The following is a 25,448-nucleotide window of genomic DNA, read 5'->3' on the forward strand; positions in this document are numbered from 1 at the left end:
TTTCCACCTCATGCCAGACAGCCGTTACTTGGGTGACAAATGAGCAGATGATTGTTAATGAACTCTCACTCACTAATGAACTCAAACCTCTCACAGGCACTCGTGAAGAGCAACCTCCTCGTGGTGAGTGCTGGGTAGTGCTAATAGCTCTTCCCCCGTGTGGAACCGGGGCAGAATATTTCCACAGCCTCCCATTGCTGGTCGTATGAGGCGACTAAAATGGGCAACCTGTTTGCCGTGGGTTGCGTCCCTGTGTCGGCGGAGGACGGGAGTCTGGTAGTTGAGGGCACTGGTTCCTGGAACTGTGTTCCTTTGCCCAACACACTACTTCGACCCTTACTTCGCCTAGACGGGTGGTAAGATGGGCCCGGTCTTATCAATCGGCTGGTCATGCCAGGCCCTGTACGTAATATTGTATATGCACTCCTGTGTTGTATTATAATGTATATTTTGGACTTGGCCATGCATACTTTGTATGAATTACCAATTTTTGATGGAATAAATTGCCTAGAGTCTTACGCCAGAAGGCGGTGGCTCATGGGCCAATCTGGTGATGTTGACCTCTGTATTCTGTATGTCTCCAGTTTCTTGTCATGGACTGAACCTTCCTGGCACTACATCTGGTAGATAAATATAGCTATTCACGTCATATTTGCTGGAGTATACCATCCCTGTATCCCTGGTGTTTGCATCCTGGATATCCGGTGCAATATAACACCGTCCTTGTTGACACTCGATGGGGGGTGGGGAACAGGGGTGCTGAATCATTTTCTTTTCACCATGGCTCTCCCACAATCTGGTTCATCTCGTAATGAAAAAAAGAGACGTCTAGAGGAAATTGAAATTTCAACCGGAAATCTTTCGCAAACTATTGATTCCTGGGCAAAATTCCTGGTGATTGAGGCTACTGATAACTTACCTATCAAATTGAATCCTTTTGCTGTTTCTAAGGCTGTGTCTGGGATTTGCGGTGAAGTCAAGAACGTCACCCGTCTCCGTAGTGGTTCGCTTCTTGTGGAGTGTGCACGGAGACAGCAATCTCTCAATCTTTTATCTATCTCTACATTTGCCAATCTTGAGGTTGTTGTGTCTGTGCACAGAACATTAAATTCTTGTCGAGGCATTGTTCGTGACAGGGCTCGTTGTCTGTCCGACATGTCTGAAGAAGAAATCGCTACGGAGTTGGAAGACCAGGCTGTTACTGCAGTTAAACGTTTTACTTTCAAGAAGGACGGTGTCATCACCAATACAAATACGTATCTAATGACGTTTGCTCGTACAACCCTTCCCCAGTCAATTAAAGCAGGTTACTTCCACATCGGAGTGGATGTGTATGTCCCCAATCCGCTCCGATGCTACAAGTGTCAGCGTTTTGGTCATGGCTCTAAATCCTGTCGAAACTCGGTTGTTTGTCATCGTTGCGGTGCCAACCATGAGAGCACTGACTGCGAAGATGATTTGAAATGTGCAAACTGTTCTGGCCCACATGTTGCTTCATCTAAATCTTGCCCTGTATGGCAGATTGAATCTAAAATAATGAAACTGAAATGTGAAAGGAACATACCCTACCTGGATGCAAAGAAACTATTGAAAGATCAGACCACAACTACTTCAACTATTTCTTACTCCGCTGCAGTCTCACGCCCCGTAACATCATCATCTATTTCGTGTCAGACTGACTTGACATGGGTCAAGTCAGAACAACCTGTTGCTACAATTCCAAATTCCACTATTTCCACACCTATTCCTGCCATCAGTCAATCAAGTTCAGGATCTCAGACTGAGATTCAGTCTGAGACACAATCCCAAACGTCTGGGAAACAACCTGCAAATCTGAAAAAAAAAGAGAAAAAGAAATTGAGTAGAAAACAGCCACCTATTGTCCCTTCACCTTCAGAGGTTCCTTTACAGAACTCCTTTGGGCCTCTGGACATGGAGGTTACTCTGTCCTCACAGGACAGGCGGGGGAGTAGTTCCTCCTCACATTCACGCGAGCGATCTCCAATTGAGCCACCATGACTCAATTGTCTAATATAATGCAATGGAATTGCAGAGGACTTAGGCATAATTTTCATGAACTGCAGTTATTAACAAGTGATTTAAATACATCAGCAATTTGTTTACAAGAGACGTACCTTAAAAATACAGATAAGTTTGATTTAAAGAAATATAGTTCATATCATTCCTTCTCTCCTCCAGGAGATAAAGCTACTGGAGGTGCTTCTATTCTAGTGCGGCGGGGCGTTGTTGACAGTCCTGTTCCGCTTGACTCGACTCTGCAAGCAGTTGCAGTTAGACTTACACTGCATATTGCCTTCACACTTTGTTCCTTATACATTCCTCCTTCTTCAAATCTTCAGCGTAATGATCTACAAAAACTATACGACCAGCTCCCAAAGCCCTGTGTCATCATGGGTGATCTAAACGGGCATAATCCTCTATGGGGAAGTTCAACCATTAATCAAAAGGGAAAAGTGATCGAGGATTTTGTTTCCGACAACGATCTTTGCATTTTTAATGACGACTCCGACACTTACTTACACCCTGCTACTGGTACCTATTCATCTTTAGATCTGTCTTTGACGGATTCAGTTTTGTTAAATGAATTCTCATGGTGCGTCCATGATGACCTCTGTGGGAGTGACCATTTCCCCACGGTGCTTAAGCCCATTAATCCCGCTGATGATCCACCTTCACCTCGATGGAATTTTTTGAAGGCTGATTGGCCTTTATTTCAATCTTTATGCAAAGATAAATTAAAACCTACGTCTTTTCAGAATGTTACTGACCCGATTCAGTTGTTTTCAGATCAACTGAATGAAATTGCTAATGAATCAATACCTAAGTCCTCTGTCAACCCACGTGTTCGTAAACCATGGTTTGATGCTAATTGCAAACAAGCTAGGAAATGTCGTAAGAAGGCGGAGAAGTACTTCCGTAAACATCCCACTGTCCATAATTTAAATACTGTTAAAATTTCAAATGCCAAGGCAAGACGTCTATTTAAGCAAAAGAAACGTCAATCCTGGCAGACTTATGTCTCAAAAATTAACTCTCGTACCCCTATGTCCAAGGTATGGAACATGATCAAAATGATCAAAGGCAAGGGATCAAATTCTACAGTTAACCATCTGAAGGATGGCGATACTTTGTTAACTGATAAATCTGCTATTGCCAATAGCATTGGTGAAACTTTATCTCATCATTCTTCTTCATCTAATTACGATCCTGAATTTCAAAAATATCAGCTCCAACAGGAAAAGAAAAAAGTTAATTTTACATCTGATAATGGTGAAGATTACAATGAGGTATTTTCACTACTTGAGCTATATACTGCCTTAGGGCAAGCTCATGATACAGCAGCAGGCGCTGATAATATTCATTATCAGCTGCTGAAACACTTGCCCGAATCATGCCTTGAAACTATGTTAAATATATTCGATGATATTTGGACATCTGGGATGTTTCCAGCTTCATGGCATAATGCCATTGTTATCCCCATTCCCAAACCTGGGCGGGATCATTCTGATCCATCAAATTACCGACCTATATCTCTCACTAGCTGCGTTTGTAAAACTATGGAACGCATGGTAAATAATCGATTAGTGTGGTACTTGGAAACGAATAATCTTCTTACCAATATACAATGTGGTTTCCGGAAGAACAGAAGTACTATCGATCATTTAGTGCGTTTAGAATCATTCGTTAAAAATTCCATTGTAAATGGACAACATGCTGTATCGATCTTTTTCGATTTAGAAAAAGCTTACGATACAACATGGAAACATGGTATTTTAAAAGATCTTCATGATTTTGGATTAACAGGCCGTTTGCCTCATTATATATCACAGTTTTTAACGGACAGGCAATTTCAAGTCCGAGTGGGTACAACCCTGTCTGATCATTATAATCAGGATCAGGGTGTCCCACAAGGCAGTATTTTGTCTGTCACTTTGTTTAGTATTAAAATAAATAGTCTCTCAAAAGTTTTAAATGATTCAGTTGATGGATCACTTTTTGTGGATGATTTTAATCTATCTTGTCAGGGTAAAAATATGCACACAATAGAAAGGCAATTACAATTATGTCTTAATAAAATTAACAAGTGGTGTTTAGAAAACGGGTTTAAATTTTCCAAATCAAAAACTAATTGTATACATTTCTGCAGAAAATATAAGCCACATAAGGACCCTGAACTATTTCTGAATGGCACTCCTATCAAAGTTGTTAAGGAGGCCAAGTTCTTGGGACTAATTTTTGATAACCACTTAACTTTCCTTCCGCATATTAAATACCTAAAAGCTAAATGCCTGAAGGCACTCGACTTATTGAAAGTAGTTTCTAATTCCAAGTGGGGAGGGGATCAAACAACCCTCACATATACACATATACAGGTCACTAATTCGTTCCAAACTTGATTATGGCTCCATCATCTATGGTGGAGCCTGCAAAAGTAATTTACAAAAACTTGATACCATCCATCATCAAGGCCTGAGGCTTTGCCTTGGAGCTTTTAGAACGTCTCCCATTCACAGTCTCTATATAGAAGCAGATGAGCCTTCTCTTAAACAACGCTGTTTAAAATTATCTTTACAATACATCACTAAATTATATTCTAATCAGTCCAATCCAGCTTTTAATTGCGTCTTTAATCCTCTCTACGAAGATCTTTACAATAAGAAATCAACACTTACTCCACCACTCGGAATCAGAATAAAATCTGCAATATCAGCTTCGAATATTCAACTCCAAGATATAGCTCCTACTAAACTTTTCTCATCTCCTCCTTGGCAAATGGTAAAGCCAGAAGTAGACCTGACATTAACAAAACTAAAGAAATCAGATACTAACCCATTAATTTACCAACAAGAATACCTTCAACTAAGAAACACTTACGACACTTATAAATCTATATTTACAGATGGATCCAAGGATGGTGGCGCAGTTGCTAGTGCCACTGTCATTGGATCCAGAACAATCTCTTCACGTTTACCTGATAACAGTTCAATATTCACTGCAGAAGCAAACGCCATTTTTACAGCACTTAAATATGTCAGTAATCAATCTAAACATAAACAATTCATACTGTTTTCAGATTCTCTTTCATGTCTTCAGGCAATTAAAAATATGTCTTCAAAACATCCACTTTTAATCCAAATTCTTGAGTTATTTAATGATCTTGCTACTGGCCAATATGACATCGTCTTTTGTTGGTTGCCAAGCCATGTTGGTATCATTGGTAACACAATGGCCGATGCTGCTGCTAAAGCAGCGCTCAACAAATCTGTGACACCACTTCTGATCCCATACACTGATTTTAAACCCATTATTCGATCTTACATCCGAGATCTTATGCAACAGAAGTGGGACGCCCAAGTAGGTATCAATAAATTACATGAAATTAAACCAAATATCGGATATACCTTCTTGGGCTGTCAGTCCAGATTTGAGGAGGTCATTATGCGACGATGTCGTATTGGCCACAGCAGATATACTCATGAATATTTACTAAAAGGTGAGGATCCTCCGTTTTGTATCCCTTGTGATGAAAGAATCACGGTCAAGCATGTCCTGCTTGACTGTGTTGATTTTTCCATCACAAGGGATAAATATTTCAATGTAAAAACAATTAAGGACCTTTTTAATGATGTTAATTCTCGTTTAATATTATGTTTTTTAAAGGAAATAGAACTTGTTCATAAATTTTGATGTGTTCAATGTATTGTTTTAAAAATTGGTAGTGCGAAATTCATAACTTAGATTGTTAGTGGCTGTACCCTTGAGGGGGGTTGAAGTAGTGTAAAATTATTGTCCCCCCTAAGAGGGTATGTAAGTCCCAAATCATTCGAAGTATTTTTCAGCACACTAGGCTTTTAAACGTAGTATCTTCGTTATTTTAATCTAAGGCTTAACTGGTTCACTGTCGCCAGTGACTGAAGGGATGATATAAATCCTGCCGGGGTCCATGCAGGAAGCAAAAGTACTGTAAGTCCCCATGGTCCCCAGTATGGTGATCTCCCTTCCGTTGCTGACGATTTCTAGCCCATTTTTATATTGTGATGTTCATTAATGCTTACTGTTTTTATTATTCACAACTAGTTTTAAATCAAGTCTGTGATATTCTAGTTATTCTACTGTCCTTCGTCGACAGGTTTTTATTTCGTATAATTATGTGTATTATTAATGTACTTCTCGTCACGATATGGCTGAAATACTGCCGATGTGACGTTAAATCTTAACTCACTCACTCACTCAAACCTCTCACAATGAGCGCAATTTAATTACATCATCTTCACAGACAGTAGATCCAGCCTTTGAGACAACATCTTTTCCAACAGCAAAACCAGACCCCAAACCAGCAACAGTCAATGGTGATGCCCATCTATCTAAAAGGGAGAAAATACAGCTGCGAAGGGCAAAGGCTCTCCAGCATTTAGAGGTACCTTCTACCTTGTCAACACCTGTGACGGTTCATAATGCGTTTGGACCTCTTGATATGGAGGTCACTCCCTCACAGGCAGTTCATGGCGGTGGACATGCTTCCCGTTCAAGATCCCCAGTTGATCCACCATAAACAGCTCTCTTAATTTAATACAATGGAATTGCAGAGGACTTAGGACCAATTTTAGTGATCTTCAATTATTGTCGCACGATTTTAAACCATCAGCTTTTAGTTTACAAGAGACATACTTGAAAAATACAGATACATTTGATATTCGTCAGTACAATTCTTACCATTCGTTTTCACCTGAAGGTGTTAAAGCCACTGGTGGTGCTTCTATTTTAGTGAGGTAGGGTGTCATCCATAGCCCTGTTCCTCTTAAATGCAACCTTTAAGCTGCTGCAGTCTGTCTTTCTTTGCACATAACCTTCGCACTTTGCTCTTTATATATTTCACCATCTTCCACTCTTCAGCAGTGTGATCTTCAGGATTTGTTTGAGCACCTCCCTAAACCATGTAACATCATGGGCGACTTAAACGGACCCTCTGTGGGGAAGTGCTGATACCAACACTAAGGGGAAACTCCTTGAAGACTTCCTTTCAAATAATGATTTATGTCTATTTAATGATGGATCCTCCACCTATTTACATCCGGCTAGGGGCACTTATTCTGCACTTGATCTATCATTTTCAGATCCAAATATTTGTAATGAATTTGAACGGTCAGTTCATAAAGACCTTTGTGGAAGTGATCACTTCCCTACAATACTTTTAGCTATTAACTCGACTGATGATCCACCAGCACCATAAGATCATAAGGTCGACTGGCCATAATTTCACTCACTTTGTACTGACAAATTGAATCTGATGTTTTTATCAATGTCCTTGATCCCCTTCAGTTGTTCTCAGACCAACTGAATATTATAGCTAATACATTTCTTCCTAAGTCCTCGTTCGCCCACACATTCGCAAACCATGGTTTAATGATGATTGCAAACAGGCAAGGAAGTGTAGGAAGAAGGAAGAGAAATATTTTCTCCAGCATCCTACTGTTCATAATCTAAATAATGTGAAAATAAATAGTGCCAAGGCTCGTCGTACTTTTAAACAAAATCGTCGTCAGTCTTGGAAAAACATTGTATCAAGGATAAATTCCCGTACACCAATGACTAAGGTGTGGAACATGATACAGAAAATCAAAGGCTAGGGTACACATTCTGGTGTTCATCATCTTAAAGATGCCACTAGCATATTAACTGATAAATATGACATTGCAAATAAGTTGGGTGAAATTTTATCTTAGAACTCTTCATCATCCAATTATAATCCTCAGTTTCAGAAATATCAACCTCGACAAGAAAAGAAGAAAATTAATTGTAATTCAGATAAATGTGAGGATTATAATGAAGTATTTTCACTGCATGAGCTCAATACCGCTCTAGGGAAAGCTCATGATACCGCAACAGGCGCTGATAACATCCACCATCAGGTCCTAAAACACTTACCCAATTCATGTCTTGAAACACTTTTAAATATCTTTGATGATATTTGGACAACAGGCCAATTCCCTACTTCTTGGCACAATGCCATTGTTGTTCCAATACCAAAACCTGGCCGGGATCATAGCAATCCATCTAACTATCGACCTATTTCGTTAACTAGCTGTGTTTGTAAAACCATGGAACGCATGGTCAATTACCGACTTGTATGTTTTTTAGAAACCAATGATCTTATTACATATATCCAATGTGGTTTCCGCAAAAATAGAAGTACTATTGACCATCTGGTTCGTTTGGAATCATTTATTAAATTTATTCCATTGTAAATAACCAGCATGCTGAATCGATCTTTTCGATCTTGAAAAAGCTTACGATACAACATGGAAACATGGGATTTTAAAAGATTTCCCTGACTTTGGTTTACAAGGCCGTTTGCCTTATTTTATATCGCAGTCTTTAACTGACAGACAATTTCAAGTTCGTGTCGGATCAACCCTGTCGGATCACTATAATCAGGACCAGGGCAGCATCTTGTCTGTCACATTGTTTAGTATAACAATTTAATAGTCTATCAAAAGTATTAAATGACTCAACCGATGGGTCATTGTTTGTGGATGATTTTAATATTTCATGCCGTGGTAAAAATATGCGTACTATTGAACGCCAATTACAGTTGTGTCTTAATAAAACACATAAATGGTCACTTGAGAATGGCTTTAAATTTTCACAAACCAAGACCAATTGTATACATTTCTGTCGAAAATATAAACCCCATAAAGACCCTGAACTCTTTTTAGATGGCACTCCAATTAAGATTGTAAAAGAAGCCAAATTGTTTGGATTAATTTTCGACCATCATTTAATTTTTTTGCCACATATTAAATATCTGAAGACAAAATGACTGAAGGCCCTAGATTTGTTAAAAGTCGTCTCAAATTCAAAGTGGGTAGGGGATCAGAAAACCTTTTTTCACTTATATCGACCATTGATCCGTTCTAAATGGGACTATGGCTCAATTGTGTATGCTTGAGCTTGAAAGAGAAATCTTAAAAAGCTGGATTCAATCCACCATCGAGGACTACGGCTATGTCTTGGTGCTTTTCGAACTTCTCCGGTTGACAGCCTCTATGTGGAGGCTGATGAACCTTCCTTAAAACAACGCCGTGCTAAATTGTCTCTTCAATATATTACTGAATTACGTTCGAACCCCTCTTATCCTGCTTATGACTCTGTTTTCTACCCCCTCTATGAAAATCTGTTTCAGGAGAAACCGAAGCTGGTTCCACCACTTGGAATTCGGCTCAAATCCCATATTACTGATGCAAATCTAGATCTTATCTCTCCTTCCCGGCTTTTGTCTACTCCTCCCTGGCAGTTGGTGAGGCCAGAAGTAGACATTTCACTGACACGCTTTATAATCTGACACAAATCAACTAGCATATCCACAGGAATATTTACAATTGAGAAACAAATATGACACTCACCGTTCAATTTTTACTGATGGGTCCAAGGACGGTGGCTAAATAGCAAGTGCCACGGTCGTTGGATCCAAAATGATATCATCTGGAATACCAGACAACAGCTCTATGTTCACTGCTGAGGCCAATGCTATCCTTACAGCCTTGGTATATATTCAACGACAGTCTGCATGTAAACATCATTTTTTTCTGATTTACTTTCTTGTCTTCAGGCATTAACTAACTCATTGAATTATTTTACATATTTTAAAACTATACAATGATCTTTCAACTGGTCAATACGACATCGTCTTTTGTTGGTTACGGAGCCATGTGGGCATAACTGCATACAACCATGCAGGTATCAGAGGTACCGTAAGTCCCCTTGGTCCCTTGTATGGTGACCTTAACCTTCTGCTGGTGAACTATCGCCCCATTTTTATATGGTGTTGTATCATAAAAATCAGATAGTTTTAATGTTCTACGACTAGTTTTAAGTCAGTCTGTGATTTATTGCTAGTTATTATACCGCCCTTCGTTGACAGTTTTTATGAATATTGTCCAACTTGTTCAAGTTACATTTTGGCTGAAATATTGCCGACATGACTTTAATTAAACTCACTCACTCACTCACTCACAGACTCACATACCGGATTGTTTGTGTAGTCAGGTGCCTACATGCTACCTGTGGACCGCCTCCGTGATCTAGAGGTAGAGCGTCCGCCCGGAGAGCGGAAGGTCCGGGGTTCGATCCCCGGCCGCGTCATACCAATGGACGTTAAAAGATGGTACTTGTTGTTACCCTGTCTGGCGCTCGGCATTAAGGGGATAAAACAAGGACTGGTCGGCTCGGAGTCAGTATACTGTGTCTGAGTGGTGTATTGATGTTAAACTGCGGCATGGTATCTCAGTGAGCTAGCACTATAAATCGGCATCAGTCCGGACTAGTACAAGCAGACACACACACACACACACACACTCACGTGCATGCACATCGCTACATAAGTGCAATAATCTTGGACGCGACGTTAAACCCAATTTCACCTCACCTCACCTACTACCTGTGCGTTTCTTTTTTTGAAGAATGTAATTGAAGAAATGAGAATATTTTCCAAGTAACGAATTGCAAGTAACATACAAAAAATCCATACTTACAGTATCTAAAATAGGGGGGATGGCTGTCATGCATCTGTAGATAAATTTAATTGGCAAGTCTACCAGTAATAATGACCTGTGTGTGGTTCATTGATTCGTTGACGGGAAATATCAAACAAGCCCAAATTTAGATAAATTATTAACATGTCAGTTATAGATAAAATGTTCTGGACTGTTCATCTGTCTTGATGCAGGCTGTATACAAAGAGGGAAAGACGCGCACATAGCCTCTCTACTGGCTACAGCAATGTCGGCATACGAAGTCTCTCTAATGGCCACTGTCATGTTGGCCGGAGCTGTTCTGACCGAAGGGGCTAGGAGTGTCCCTGGCCTGGCTGTTGCTCCTGCCCATGTGGTCAGAAGCTGGACGGTGGCTGCCCGGGACCGGTGTTACAAGCTGTGTCTGTACACACCCAACTGTGTCTCTGTGAACTGGCGCTGGAAGACAACTCCTGCGGTGTGTGACCTCAACAAGGTGACTGAGACAGACTCCCCTGAAGCCGTGACATCTGATGACGAGGCCGTCTACATTGAACTGTCGGCAGAGGAAGTGAGTACATGTATGCAAGGGAAAGCTGATGCAAGACACCTTGAAAAATTGGTCAGCAAAATATGATACAGTCTTAAGACTAATCCAACTGGCCAATCTCATAAGCAGCCCCTGCCTGTCGTAAGAGGCGACTTACGGTGCATGTCGTTATATCCCAATTTCGTCGATTGATGCTGATGATGTCAACCACTGGATTTTGTCTGGTCCAGGCTCAGTTAGACCGCCGCCATATTGTTGATTGCGGCGTTAAACAAACAAACAAACAAACAAACAAACAATCAAATCAATAATTTTGCGAATAATGTTTAGTTCTCAAAGGCCATCTTTCGGATACATATTTAAGGTACTTAATGCGTTGTAGTTAAAATGCAGGGTTCACCGAACATTAAATCCCTCACGTACTGCCTCCACAGTCGTATTAAAGAAAGGTTTCCCTTCAGAAGTCTGGCCGGGTGCGCATGTGTCAGCCACCAGAGATGCATGTACCTGTTCGTGGTCATCCAGGATATCTGTGCCTAAGGCTGGGTAAGTCGATCACATTTACAAAGCACTAAACAAGAGGCTATCCCAGCTTCGTCATTTGGTGAGAATATACTAGCTGAAATCCATCTTAAGAATCCTACATGTCATTATTGTGTGCTGTGCCAAATTTTTTACACTGTCGGAAGAGGAGGAGATTTTCCGAACAGCAAAATAAGGCAAGAGGGATTTTGTTTAAATCTCTTAAGCTCAACACTTGATACACGTGGTTTTTACTATAACCAAGATTGGATTGATGTGTTGACAACAACGTCAAATAATATGCAGATTTCTTGAAATAGCATGCCAGAATGTACACAAATCTTTCCGTTCTTGGCTTCCAGGGTTGACAGCCGAGGGCACGGTTACAGAGGGAAGCTCTGTACCCACCACTACAAGAGAAGAAGGGACAGTTCCTCCCTCTGTGTCGACCACTACCAGAGAAGAAGAAGGGACAGTTCCTCCCTCTGTGTCGACCACTACCAGAGAAGAAGAAGGGACAGTTCCTCCATCTGTGTCGACCACTACCAGAGAAGAAGGGACAGTTCCTCCCTCTGTGTCGACCACTACCGGAGAAGAGGAAGGGACAGTTCCTCCCTTTGTGCCGACCACTACCAGAGGAGGAGGTGGGGCATTTCTTTCCTCTGAACTGACCGTTGTCGAAGTGGAAGGGGCACCAGGTAAAGTGATAAATATCCTAATCAGGCTTTGCGAAACCAATAAACTGTAATGAATCTCCGAAATATTGATAACACTGTAATTGATGATTCGTAAAAGCATCTCTGTAACATTCGATATTTAGCACCTTGTCTTAAAATGGATCTACTGCTGTTCAAATCTGTCAGTGGTAGTATGGTGTCCACGTTAACGATAAGTTTGAAAGATTTCAACAACTTCAATCAGATGAATCTAACCAGCACGCCGTCGATACCCCCTTTAATGTCCATTTAAGCTCACACGTTGTGCGTTAACGTTGCTCTATTGTCGAGCAGTTGACTTTCCCCTTCCTACTCCCCACTGGAAGCTTACACCAAGCAACCTGCTTGGACTCGTATGTATACACTAGTTCCTCCATCACCACATCGTCAGTACGTCATGTGTTTGTATACACTAGTTCCTCCATCACCACATCGTCAGTACGTCACGTGTTTGTATACACTAGTTCCTCCATCACCACATCGTCAGTACGTCATGTGTTTGTATACACTAGTTCCTCCATCACCACATCGTCAGTACGTCACGTGTTTGTATACACTAGTTCCTCCATCACTACATCGTCAGTACGTCACGTGTTTGTATCCACTAGTTCCTCCATCACCACATCGTCAGTACGTCACGTGTTTGTATACACTAGTTCCTCCATCACCACATCGTCAGTGCGTCATGTGTTTGTATACACTAGTTCCTCCATCACCACATCGTCAGTACGTCACGTGTTTGTATACACTAGTTCCTCCATCACCACATCGTCAGTACGTCACGTGCTTGTATACACTAGTTCCTCCATCACCACATCGTCAGTACGTCATGTGTTTGTATACACTAGTTCCTCCATCACCACATCGTCAGTACGTCACATGTTTGTATACACTAGTTCCTCCATCACTACATCGTCAGTACGTCACGTGTTTGTATACACTAGTTCCTCCATCACCACATCGTCAGTACGTCATGTGTTTGTATACACTCAGTACGTCACGTGTTTGTATACACTAGTTCCTCCATCACCACATCGTCAGTACGTCATGTGTGTGTATACACTAGTTCCTCCATCACCACATCGTCAGTACGTCATGTGTTTGTATACACAAGTTCCTCCATCACTACGTCGTCAGTACGTCACAGATTTGATTGTATACACTAGTTCCTCCATCATCACATCATGAGTACGTCACAGATTTGATTGTATACACTAGTTCCTCCATCACTACATCGTCAGCACGTCACGGGTTTGTATACACTAGTTCCTCCATCACTATATCGTCAGTACGTCATGTGTTTGTATACACTAGTTCCTCCATCACCACATCGTCAGTACGTCATGTGTTTGTATACACTAGTTCCTCCATCACCACATCGTCAGCACGTCACGGGTTTGTATACACTAGTTCCTCCATCACCACATCGTAAGTACGTCATGTGTTTGTATACACTAGTTCCTCCATCACCACATCGTCAGTACGTCACGTGTTTGTATACACTAGTTCCTCCATCACCACATCGTCAGTACGTCACGTGTTTGTATACACTAGTTCCTCCATCACCACATCGTCAGTACGTCATGTGTTTGTATACACTAGTTCCTCCATCACCACATCGTCAGTACGTCATATGTTTGTATACACTAGTTCCTCCATCACCACATCGTCAGTATGTCATGTGTTTGTATACAATAGTTCCTCCATCACTACATCAGAACGTCACAGGTTTGTATACACTAGTTCCCCCATCACCGCATCGTCAGTAGGTTACAGGTTTCTATACACTAGTTCCCCCATCACCACATCGTCAGTACATCAGGGATTGTATACACTAGTTCCTCCATCACCACATCGTCAGTACATCACCTTTTTGTGTATACTTCGTTCTCCCTTAACACAAAGTGCCGCTCTTCCATTTGCTGATGTTATCTCTTCCAGCTGTCCGCCCGCCCGTGCGTCCTTTTGTTTTGTTCTTTGTATGTATATCTGACATGACTAACAGGTGCCCTTGCTTTATTACAGGGCAGGCTTGGTCTTCTATCTTCAAGCGCTATGACCACTTTCACCTGACAGGTCATAACAAACAAATCCTAAAAGGTATGACGGTGGATCAATGTTTACAGACATGTCTCAATAAAACGACATATTTGTGTCGATCTGTGGACTATTGGAAGAAGAAAAATGGAAATCCTACCTGCCAACTTTCTGATGTCACCAAGGATGAAGCACCTGGTTTCTGGACTAACGAGGACGAAGCCGCATTTCACTTTGAGCGAATATAGCCTCTGTAAGAACCTATGACTGTACGCACACTCTTCTCTTCTATAAATGATAAATACAAAATATCTTTGGCATAGGCCAATTTACAGCCTCAGACGTATCCAGGGCACCAAACCTGATCTTGTCCTTTTTTATAAATCCAGCGAAATCATTTATATCATTGAATTTATTTTCTGTCCCCTTTGACACTAATGTGATTGACAAGATTGAGGAAAAACATGGCAAATATGCGGACCTCGCTTTCGAAATGTCACGCTTGCATCCCAAGTATCAAGTTGTCCGACTCCCCATTGTTCTCGGTGCCTTAGGTTTGGTACCCCCCAATCTGTTGACTGACATTGGGAGAGTACCCGGGTTTGCTACCAGGAATACAGCCCTTCTGACAATCTGGGTAATGCAGAAGGCTGCAGTGTTGGGGAGTCTTCACATTCTCCGAAAAGTTCTTGACGAGGCAGCGCTTACAGGAGAAGTCCCATTCGCTTTCTGGGCTGCATGTAGAGGGGTCAAGGGCCCTGAGCTGATGATGAGCCTAACCAGCCTGACTGTGCCCGGATCACCCAAACCCTCTTTGCTGCTTTTTTTATTTTTATCTGTAAATAATAATCATAATCATAATCATAATCATATCTGTACATAATAGGCTATTTATATTGCGCATATTTCCACATCACTCAGGGGCATGCTCAAGGCGCTATTATTACCCCGGTCACTAGATCAATTCTCAGCTCCCTGGAGAGTATACAACCCAAGCTGCCTGTTATGTGTTAGAAGGTTAACAATCTCATTGCCATCTCATCCTAAGGGGTACCCATTCACTGCTCGGGGAACAGGCACATTTCGAGCAAAGTCACTTGCCCTGTCGGGCAGGACCGAAGCCCTAAAAACTGTCAGGAGCCAAGCTGCCGAAACGGGTCACCTTTGGAGTCATATTTCACAACTTTTCTTCATAGATATAAAAAAGCACCGCGCGGCTCTAGCTTGATGGAGGTTTGATCAGGGTTACAAGCAAAACTTGTAAGGTAGAAATGTGGAGCACATTTCCAACCTTGACGCATCAGTAACATAATAATTATTCATTTCAATTCTATTTTGCTTTGTACCATATTGTCATACAGCTACTTTGTCCATTAGCCACTGATCATGCAGCTGTTCAGGCAACCTCGATCCAAGGATGTGGCTCTTCTCCTCCCTGACGGGCGGGCGGGTAGCCTAGTGGTTAAAGCGTTCTCTCGTCACGCCGAAGACCCGGGTTCGAATCCCGACATGGGTACAATGTGCGAAGCACATTTCTGGTGTCCCCTACCGTGATATTGTTGGAATATTGCTAAAGGCGGCGTAAAACCATACTCACTTACCCACTCTCCTCGCTGACTTACAATACACATGTAACAGACAATCCAGTGATTGACATCGTGAGTATTGATCTACGCAGTTGGGATGTGATGACATACATGTACATCAACGAAGTCAGCGAGCCTGACCACCTGATCTCTCAGTCTGCCCTTACGACAGGTATGGGGTGTTGAAGACCAGTTCTAACCTGGATCTTCACGGAGGCGTCGTTGTGTAATAATCTGCAAGTTTGACTATAGTCTGTGCTTCTGTACTAGTTGTCCTGCTGTCCTTCGCTCTTGTATGCAACTTTCTCGTCGCTGTATAGATGATAGCAGAAGAGGGGGAATGTAACGTCACATCCGCAACTCCGTTGCCATACAGCAATAAGAGCCATCTTGCTCTAACATTCTCCCGTACATTGTTGCGGAGTATATACATATTCCTTCATCGTGTGGATACACGTGATGAAGGAGTAAGCATATACTCCGAAACGTTGCGTTCCTCATAATAAAGAAATTGGCATCCATATATTCTCTTCTCTTATGTGCATCCCTTCTAAATACCATCCAAAGACTTAAAAGACTTTTTATTTTATATTATACATTTAAATACCACATGTGTCCAGGTACTAATAACTGCTCAAATGCGGTTTTATTTCTTCCCCGACCAGTGCATCCGTTCGCATTCCAGTTATCATGCTCAGTTCCCTCGGGCTTGGGCCCTTTGTGATCGTAAATAATTTCAAGTTACACTTTGACTCTGTAAACATCTTCTTCTCTGACTTGACCAGGCTGGCGAAACTGAACTGTTTGTCTCTTGTTTTTTTGGCACCACGTCTTCTTCACATTTAAGGGGAGCGCGGGTGGCCCAGTCGTCTAAGGTGCCTCGATTCGCTGTGCAGAGTTATCATGCTCAGTTCCCTTGGGCTTGGGCCCTTTGTGATCGTAAATAATTTCAAGTTACACTTTGACTCTGTGAACATCTTCTTCTCTGACTTGACCAGGCTGGCGAAACTGAACTGTTTGTCTCTTGTTTTGTTGGCACCACGTCTTCTTCACATTTACGGGGGGCACGGGTGGCCCAGTCGTCTAAGGCGACGCGATTCGCTGTGCAGAGTTGCGTCCCTTGGGCACGTCAGAAACCTGTGATTGTGGGTTCGAATCCCGGTTCGCCCCTATTATGTTTCTAGGTTTGTCAGCACCATACCCGTGCTTGTGGGTTTCACCGAAGTGGTAAACGTCTAAGACCTGCATCACTTCGGGCTTTCCTCCCACATTAAGCTGACACGCCGCGATATAACTGGAACACTGTTAAAAGTGGCGTTAAACCCAACTCACTCACTCATGTAAATGCTAGATTACTTACTTCAGATACCGATTCAGAGTTAATGTTACAGCCTATGTACCATTGTACTTAGTTTCACTTTAATACATCAAAATATTCAGTTTGTGCATTATAACATTTTAATTGATAATAAAAGCTTTAAGCTAACATTTGTTTGATTGCTGGATTTCTATCTGTGAGATGACACTGATATCCGGGACCATGATTGGCGTCCGGGATCATGATTGGCGTCCGGGACCATGGTTGGCGTCCGGGACCATGGTTGGCGTCCGGGACCATGGTTGGCGTCCGGGATCATGGTTGGCGTCCGGGACTATGGTTGGCGTCCGGGATCATGGTTGGCGTCCGGGACCATGGTTGGCGTCCGGGATCATGGTTGGCGTCCGGGACCATGGTTGGCGTCCGGGATCATGATTGGCGTCCGGGACTATGGTTGGCGTCCGGGATCATGGTTGGCGTCCGGGACCATGGTTGGCGTCCGGGATCATGATTGGCGTCCGGGACTATGGTTGGCGTCCGGGATCATGATTGGCGTCCGTGACCATGGTTGGCGTCCGGGATCATGATTGGCGTCCGGGATCATGATTGGCGTCCGTGACCATGGTTGGCGTCCGGGATCATGATTGGCGTCCGGGATCATGGTTGGCGTCCGGGATCATGATTGGCGTCCGGGAATCATGGTAGGCGTCCGGGATCATGGTTGGCGTCCGGGATCATGGTTGGCGTCCTAGCCGTCTGAGACATCGCAGTTCGCTGTGCAGAGTTCCAGAAGGCAGAAACCCATGATAGTGGTTTGTTTGTTTGTTGTTTAACGCAACACTCAGCAATCTTCCAGCTATTTGACGGCGGTCTGTAAATAATCGAGTCTGGACCAGACAATCCAGTGATTAATATCATGAGCATCGATCCACGTAATTGGGATTGATGACATGCATCAACCAAGTCAGCGAGCCTGACCACCCGATCCCGTTAGTCGCCTTTTACGGAAAGCATAGTCGCCTTTTATGGCAAGCATGGGTTGCTGAAGACCTCTTCTATCCGGATCTTCATGGGTCACATGATAGTGAGTTGGAATCCCATGATAATGCTTCTAAGCTTGTCAGCGCCATATCCGTGGTCGTTGGTTTCACCAAAGTTAGTGAGTCAGTTGAATTTAACGCCGGGTTTAACAGTCCACTGTTCGAAGTGGCCTTCACCCAACACAATCTCTCCTGTGACATTCATTATTTTTTGGTCATTGTTTGAATATGGGTCCTCGTTTATATGACGTTTAGGGTTCACACGATCAATGTTGGGAGATAGCGTAAGTGCAATTTAATGTCAAATATTTATAATTCAATTTCATCGTGTTGAAGTAAGTGAGTGATTGAGTTGGGTTTTACGCTGCTTTGAACAGTGTGTAACACAACTGTATCTCGGGTTGGCAGCATTCAGTGAAAGCAAAAGAGACACAGATCATACTGTAAAACAACAATCAGCTGATCCTTGCATTGCTAAGGGACGCAACTCTCGCATGTCTAAGGCTGAAAAAAGATTTTTTCCCTGGCATCGGTGCATTAATTTAAGTCATGCGCGTCTGTCATTTTAGCTGCCAATAAAAGATTTTTGTTTTCAAATGTCAGGAGGTATATGAAGCATGCTCTGTTGACAACTGAAAAATTCCCTACCTCCCGGGTCACTTTCGAGAAAAATGCGCCCGAGAAACATTTAATTTTTGGGTGCAGCCTACCGTCTCAGTTACGACCGTACTAAATTGAGTATGCTGTGGTCCCTATGGGCTCTGGGTTTGTTGTGAGCTGGCGCGGAGCTGTGTTCATGATATCAATCATTAGTTTTCATTGCCACGAGGGAGGTCGGGTAGCCAAGTGGTTAAAGCGTTCGATCATCACGCCGAAGACCCGGGTTCGATTCCCGACATGGGTACAATGTGTAAAGCCCATTTCTGGTGTCCCCCACCGTGATATTGCTGGAATATTGCTAAAAGCTGCGTAAAACCAAACTCATTAACTCACTCACTCATTGTCACGACTCTCGACTGTTTGCTGGACGGGTTAGTGATGACTGTGACATAAACTCATTCACTCACGTATTTCCTTTCATCGAACATATGTGATTACATGTGTCGGGTTCAAGTTACCTTGTCTCTCTGGTTCAAACTCCCCAAATGGGGAAGGGGGACTGGAAAACAATAATTTTGCCTCAGGTTTTATAAATAGTTCGCTGGAGAAGTTGGCTTTCCTGAAATGTGTTTGTAAATGTAAATGGTGTATGTCTTAAGACAATATTCTGTATCTATGTGCGACGTGCGTCTTGCGTCATGCGTCGTGAGCATCTTCTCTTAAGAAACCACTGGACAAATACAAATAATCTTAATAAACGACGATATTTGCTAAATAAAGAAATATATTTAGGAGCATTAAGAGCATAGTCCAAAAGCACAGATCGAAATAAGGTCAATATTCAAAATATCGAAAACCAACGAAGCTTATTTGTTGAGAATTACTACAAAAAACATACATACCAAATTTCATTCCATTTTGGACACAAATGGCCGAGTAATGACCATAAGAAGTTTATCTTTCAGTAAGATTGAAGTGTTAAGGTCAAAGCAAGGTCAAAATTTAAAATATCCCAATAAACATACATGATGAGCTCCACAACTAAGTACTGTCGTATCACATTTCATTACATTTTGAACATACTTTGAAATATTAACGGCCATTAATAACGCTTTCAATATGGCTAGCATGGCGGCCATATTGAAAATCAGACTCGAAATTCTTGAGAAAATTTACGTGTCGTCTTTGGTGGGAACAAGCATGTAGAGTCTCAGCTTCATTTGTCAAGTGGTTTCTGAAGATATATTTAAGGAGAATAATGTAGTATTATATATGTTTCATTATGGTAGCTGGCGGCCATTTTTAATTTCTGATCAAGATGGGAGGCACGGGTGGCCCAGTCGTCTAAGGCGCCGCGATTCGCTGTGCAGAGTTATCATGCTCAGTTCCCTTGGGCTTGGGCCCTTTGTGATGATAAATAATTTCAAGTTACACTTTGACTCGGTGAACATCTTCTTCTCTGACTTGACCAGGCTGGCGAAACTGAACTGTTTGTCTCTTGTTTTGTTGGCACCACGTCTTCTTCACATTTACGGGGGGCAGAGTTGAGTCCCTTGGGCACGCCAGAAAGCTATGATTGTGGGTTCGAATCCCGGTTCGCCCCGATTATGTTTCTAGGTTTGTCAGCATTATACCCGTTCTCGTGAGTTTCACCGAAGTGGTAAACGTCTAAGACCTGCATCACTTCGGGCTTTCCTCCCACATTAAGCTGACACGCCGTGATATAACTGGAACACTGTTAAAAGCGGCGTTAAACCTAACTCACTCACTCACTCACTGATCAAGATGTATCGAATAAGCTAGGAACAACATATGATGACCATCTCACCCACCTCGTTTCAGACGAGTGGCTCTTTAACGTTTGGAGAATATTGTTTAATCGTTTGTTAATCAAACTTCGTCACCTGGAGGTTACATTCAAATCCAATGTTGATGCCTAGAAAAACCTGAACCCTCAAACAAACATCCACACAAAATTTAAACTGAATCCGTCAAGCCATTTCGGAGAAGTATCTGTTTTCTTTCCCCATGCTTACATCAAACCTAATGTCTTGGGCAGACTCCACACTTCATTAAAACTTAAATGTCGACCAAAGTTCCTTCGGGTTGATTCTCGGGTTTTGACGTCAATGCACCATGGGACCCACTACAACTTAAGACTATCAGATGCTTCCAAAAGTCTAATGGTTATCATGAACAATACGACCGAAGCATTTTGTATACCTAATTGCAATGGCGCCTTGTTATCTCTGAAGTACGTTAAACCCTATCAAATCGATGACACATTGATTCCAGTTCATTATTTATTTGCATCCAGTTATATAAATGCAATGAATTTAACACCGTACAGACCCGGGTTAGGATTAGTCTTCAGCAACCCATGCTTGACGTTAGAGGCGTCATATAGATGGAATATTGGTGAGTTAAATTACAAACAAACTAATAAATATTAATATGAAATTGGACCAGGCAAATAGATCGGATAGCTAATTATCCTCGGTTCGTCATGCTACAAAGCACCTTACCTTCTTTGTTTGTTTGTTTGTTTGTTTGTTGTTTAACGCCGCACTCAGCAATATTACAGCTATATGACGGCGGTCTGTAAAATAATCGAGTCTGGACCAGACAAGCCAGAGACTGACATCATGAGCATCGATCCACGTAATTGGGATCGATGACATGCTTCAACCAAGCCAGCGAGCCTGACCACCCGATCCCGTTAGTCGCCTTTTACGACAAGCATAGTCGCCTTTTGCGGCAAGCATGGGTTGCTGAAGACCTATTCTACCCCGGATCTTCACGGGTCTACCTTCTTGGTAGTGGAGCCATGATGGTGTGGGTGGGTTTCACCGAAGTGGTAAACGTCTGAGACCTGCATCACTTCGGGCTCTCTTCACACATTAAGCTGACACGCCGTGATATAACTAAAATAATGTTAAAAGCGGCGTTAAACAAAACTCACTCACTCACTCATGATGGTGTGGCGCGTTTCTCGGGTTTCAGTCGCTCCTTTCTTTGGTGCCGGCTGTAATAGTAACAAGCCGGTGTGTTATGCCTGGAACAGCAATGACTGCGGCGTTAAACAACATTCACTCAATCTTTCACAAAATGGCAAAATCGCTGTCAAATATTATTTTAAAAACGACTAACGATATATGTGCATTGGCATATTTTATGCGAAGACAATAAAACAAATATGGTCGTTTATGCGGGTGACGTTTGAACGCGTTCTTTTAATTTAGAGTTCAGCACAATGCATGGATTGTTAACTGGGGTAAATGAACTTACTTTGAAAGACGGAAAATATCGGTCAAGGCAAAGGTAGTAGGCTTTAAAAAAATTGTGTTTTGCGTAGAGAAAAATTCTTATGGAGTACTTCCATGTCTAAAACATTACACTCACACCAACATTTCAAGAGTGAGTGAGTGAGTTGGGTTTAACGCCGCTTTTAACAGTATTCCAGTTATATCGCGGCGTGTCAGCTTAATGTGGGAGGAAAGCCCGAAGTGATGCAGGTCTCAGACGTTTACCACTTCGGTGAAACCCACGAGCAACAATCATAGGTTTCAGGCGTGCCCAAGGGGCGTAACTCTGCACAGAGAATCGCGTCGCCTTAGACGACTGCGCCACCCGTGCCCCCCATTTCAATAGGAATTATGTTATAAAAGGACTAAATGCGGAGTTTGACGTTTTGACGGAACGTGTCAAGGGAATAACTAAACTTTGTGCCGACCTTTTTCAGTATTTTTAAACATATGCATGAGTATTCTGTCAATAGTATTCTCGTTGTTTTGATTTGTTTGTTTGTTTGTTGTTTAACGCCGCACTCAGCAATATTCCAGCTATATGACGGCTGTCTGTAAGTAATCGAGTCTGGACCAGACAATCCACGCGATTGGGATACGATGACATGCATCAACCATCGCGCGAACCTGACCACCCGATCCCGTTAGTCGCCTCATACGACAAGCATAGTCACCTTTTACTGCAAGCATGGGTTGCTGAAGACCTATTCTACCCCGGATCTTCACGGGCCTTGTTTGTATTTGCTGTAAATGTTATTCATTTCGAAATATCTTAACGAAAATGTGTACATTGTACATTACGATTGTCGAAACCGTCATTGTTACTCAATAGTGTTTGAATCACATATAAAATCGTTCTCCAGTCATTTATCAGTGGATGTTTTTCGTAAAATACAGCTTGGTAAGTTTTGTTTGTTGTTTAACGCCGCACTCAGAAATGATCTAGCTATATGACGTCTCTCTGCAAATATCTACGCAAGTGGGATACGATAACATGCACCAACTAAGTCATCGAGCTTGACCACTCTATACCATTAGTCGCCGCTAACAATGAGTATATATTTTTAATTTTGTTGTTGTTGTTGTTGTTGTTGTTGTTGTTGTTTTTAACGTCGCACTCAGCAGTATTCCAGCTATATGACAGCGGTCTGTAAATAATCGAGTCTGGATCTGGACCAGACAATCCAGTGATTGTCATGATCATCGATCTACGCACTTGGTATACGATGACATGTATCAATCAAGTCAGCGAGCCTGACCACCCAATCCCGTTAGTCGCCTCTTACGACAAGCACAGTCGTCTTTGGCGGCAAGCATATTGATTTTTACGGCGCGTTGTCGTGTGATACAATGTTAGTTTGACCACAACTCTGTGATTCTGTACTAGTTGCCTTACTGACCTGCTGGCAGAGTTTTATGTAGCTTTCTCGTCGCTGTATAGATGATAGGTTGCTGATGCAAGTAAACCCACTTATTCTTTATTTGACCAAGTGTTCGGGACATGGGACTGGAAATATATTTTTACATTTCAAATTTTCAAATCGGGGTAGAGAGAGTTGGGTTTCAACAGTATTTCAGTCACATGACAACTCGCGGTTAATATGGAAGGGAAGACACATGTGGTGCAGGCCTTAGACGTTTACCGATTTGAATCAACCCATGAACACCCTACAGGCAATGCCATGGTGCTGCGAACCATGAATCCCAGTCAGTTGGGATCTGGGGTCATCGGATCCTGTCAGACTTCCGTGCCCCGTATGTTATATTTCAGTTGTAATAACGGAAGGAAGGTTTCTCATTGATGTCAATAGTCACCAATATCAACCTCCACATCACTCACCCAACCTCCCCAACCTCTACACCCACCCCTTCCCCTCCCCAGCCTCCACATCCCTCACCCAATCTCCCCAAAACCCACACCCCTCTCTACCACCACCCCCTAACCTACACACCTCTCTCTCTACCACCCTCCCCAACCCCCACACCCCTCCCTCTACCACCCTCCCCCAGCCCCCACACCCCTCCCTCTACCACCCTCAACCTCCACACCCCTCCCTCTACCACCCTCCCCCAACCTCCACACCCCTCCCTCTACCACCCTCCCCCAACCCCCACACCCCTCCCTCTACCACCCTCCCCTAGCCTCCACACCCCTCCCTCTACCACCCTCCCCCAACCCCCACACCCCTCCCTCTACCACCCTCCCCCAGCCCCCACACCCCTCCCTCTACCACCCTCAACCTCCACACCCCTCCCTCTACCACCCGCCCCCAACCCCCACACCCCTCCCTCTACCACCCTCCCCCAACCCCCACACACCTCCCTCTACCACCCTCCCCCAGCCCCCACACCCCTCCCTCTACAACCCTCAACCTCCACACCCCTCCCTCTACCACCCTCCCCCAACCTCCACACCCCTCCCTCTACCACCCTCCCCTAGCCTCCACACCCCTCCCTCTACCACCCTCAACCTCCACACCCCTCCCTCTACCACCCTCCCCCAACCTCCACACCCCTCCCTCTACCACCCTCCCCCAACCCCCACACCCCTCCCTCTACCACCCTCCCCTAGCCTCCACACCCCTCCCTCTACCACCCTCAACCTCCACACCCCTCCCTCTACCACCTCCCCCAACCTCCACACCCCTCCCTCTACCACCCTCCCCTAGCCTCCACACCCCTCCCTCTACCACCCTCAACCTCCACACCCCTCCCTCTACCACCTCCCCCAACCTCCACACCCCTCCCTCTACCACCCTCCCCCAGCCCCCACACCCCTCCCTCTACCACCCTCCCCCAGCCCCCACACCCCTCCCTCTACCACCCTCCCCCAGCCCCCACACCCCTCCCTCTACCACCCTCAACCTCCACACCCCTCCCTCTACCACCCTCCCCCAACCTCCACACCCCTCCCTCTACCACCCTCCCTCAACCTCCACACCCCTCCCTCTACCACCCTCCCCAACCTCCACACCCCTCCCTCTACCACCCTCACCCAACCTCCACACCCCTCCCTCTACCACCCTCCCCTAGCCTCCACACCCCACCCTCTACCACCCTCAACCTCCACACCCCTCCCTCTACCACCCTCCCCCAACCTCCACACCCTTCCCTCTACCACCCTCCCCCAACCCCCACACCCTTCCCTCTACCACCCTCCCCCAACCCCCACACCCCTCCCTCTACCACCCTCCCCCAGCCCCCACACCCCTCCCTCTACCACCCTCCCCCAGCCCCCACAC

At 43.7% G+C, this 25,448-nt stretch overlaps 2 protein-coding genes across 2 annotated transcripts; both read left to right on the top strand.

The window, feature by feature from the left end:
* Positions 1-780: 780 nt before the first annotated feature.
* On the top strand, positions 781-2,019 carry LOC139472175 (uncharacterized). Its single transcript, XM_071254551.1, has one exon. The coding sequence runs from the start codon at positions 781-783 to the stop codon at positions 2,017-2,019; it is 1,239 nt and encodes a 412-aa protein (XP_071110652.1).
* An 8,781-nt stretch (positions 2,020-10,800) lies between these two features.
* On the top strand, positions 10,801-25,239 carry LOC139472177 (uncharacterized). Its single transcript, XM_071254552.1, has 3 exons — positions 10,801-11,103; positions 11,976-12,248; positions 24,349-25,239. The coding sequence occupies exons 1-3, from the start codon at positions 10,801-10,803 to the stop codon at positions 25,237-25,239; spliced, it is 1,467 nt and encodes a 488-aa protein (XP_071110653.1).
* Positions 25,240-25,448: the final 209 nt, after the last annotated feature.

This window comes from Haliotis cracherodii, unplaced genomic scaffold, assembly GCF_022045235.1.
Source record: "Haliotis cracherodii isolate W230 unplaced genomic scaffold, xgHalCrac1.p SCAF_24, whole genome shotgun sequence".
Taxonomy (NCBI): Eukaryota; Metazoa; Mollusca; class Gastropoda; order Lepetellida; family Haliotidae; genus Haliotis; species Haliotis cracherodii.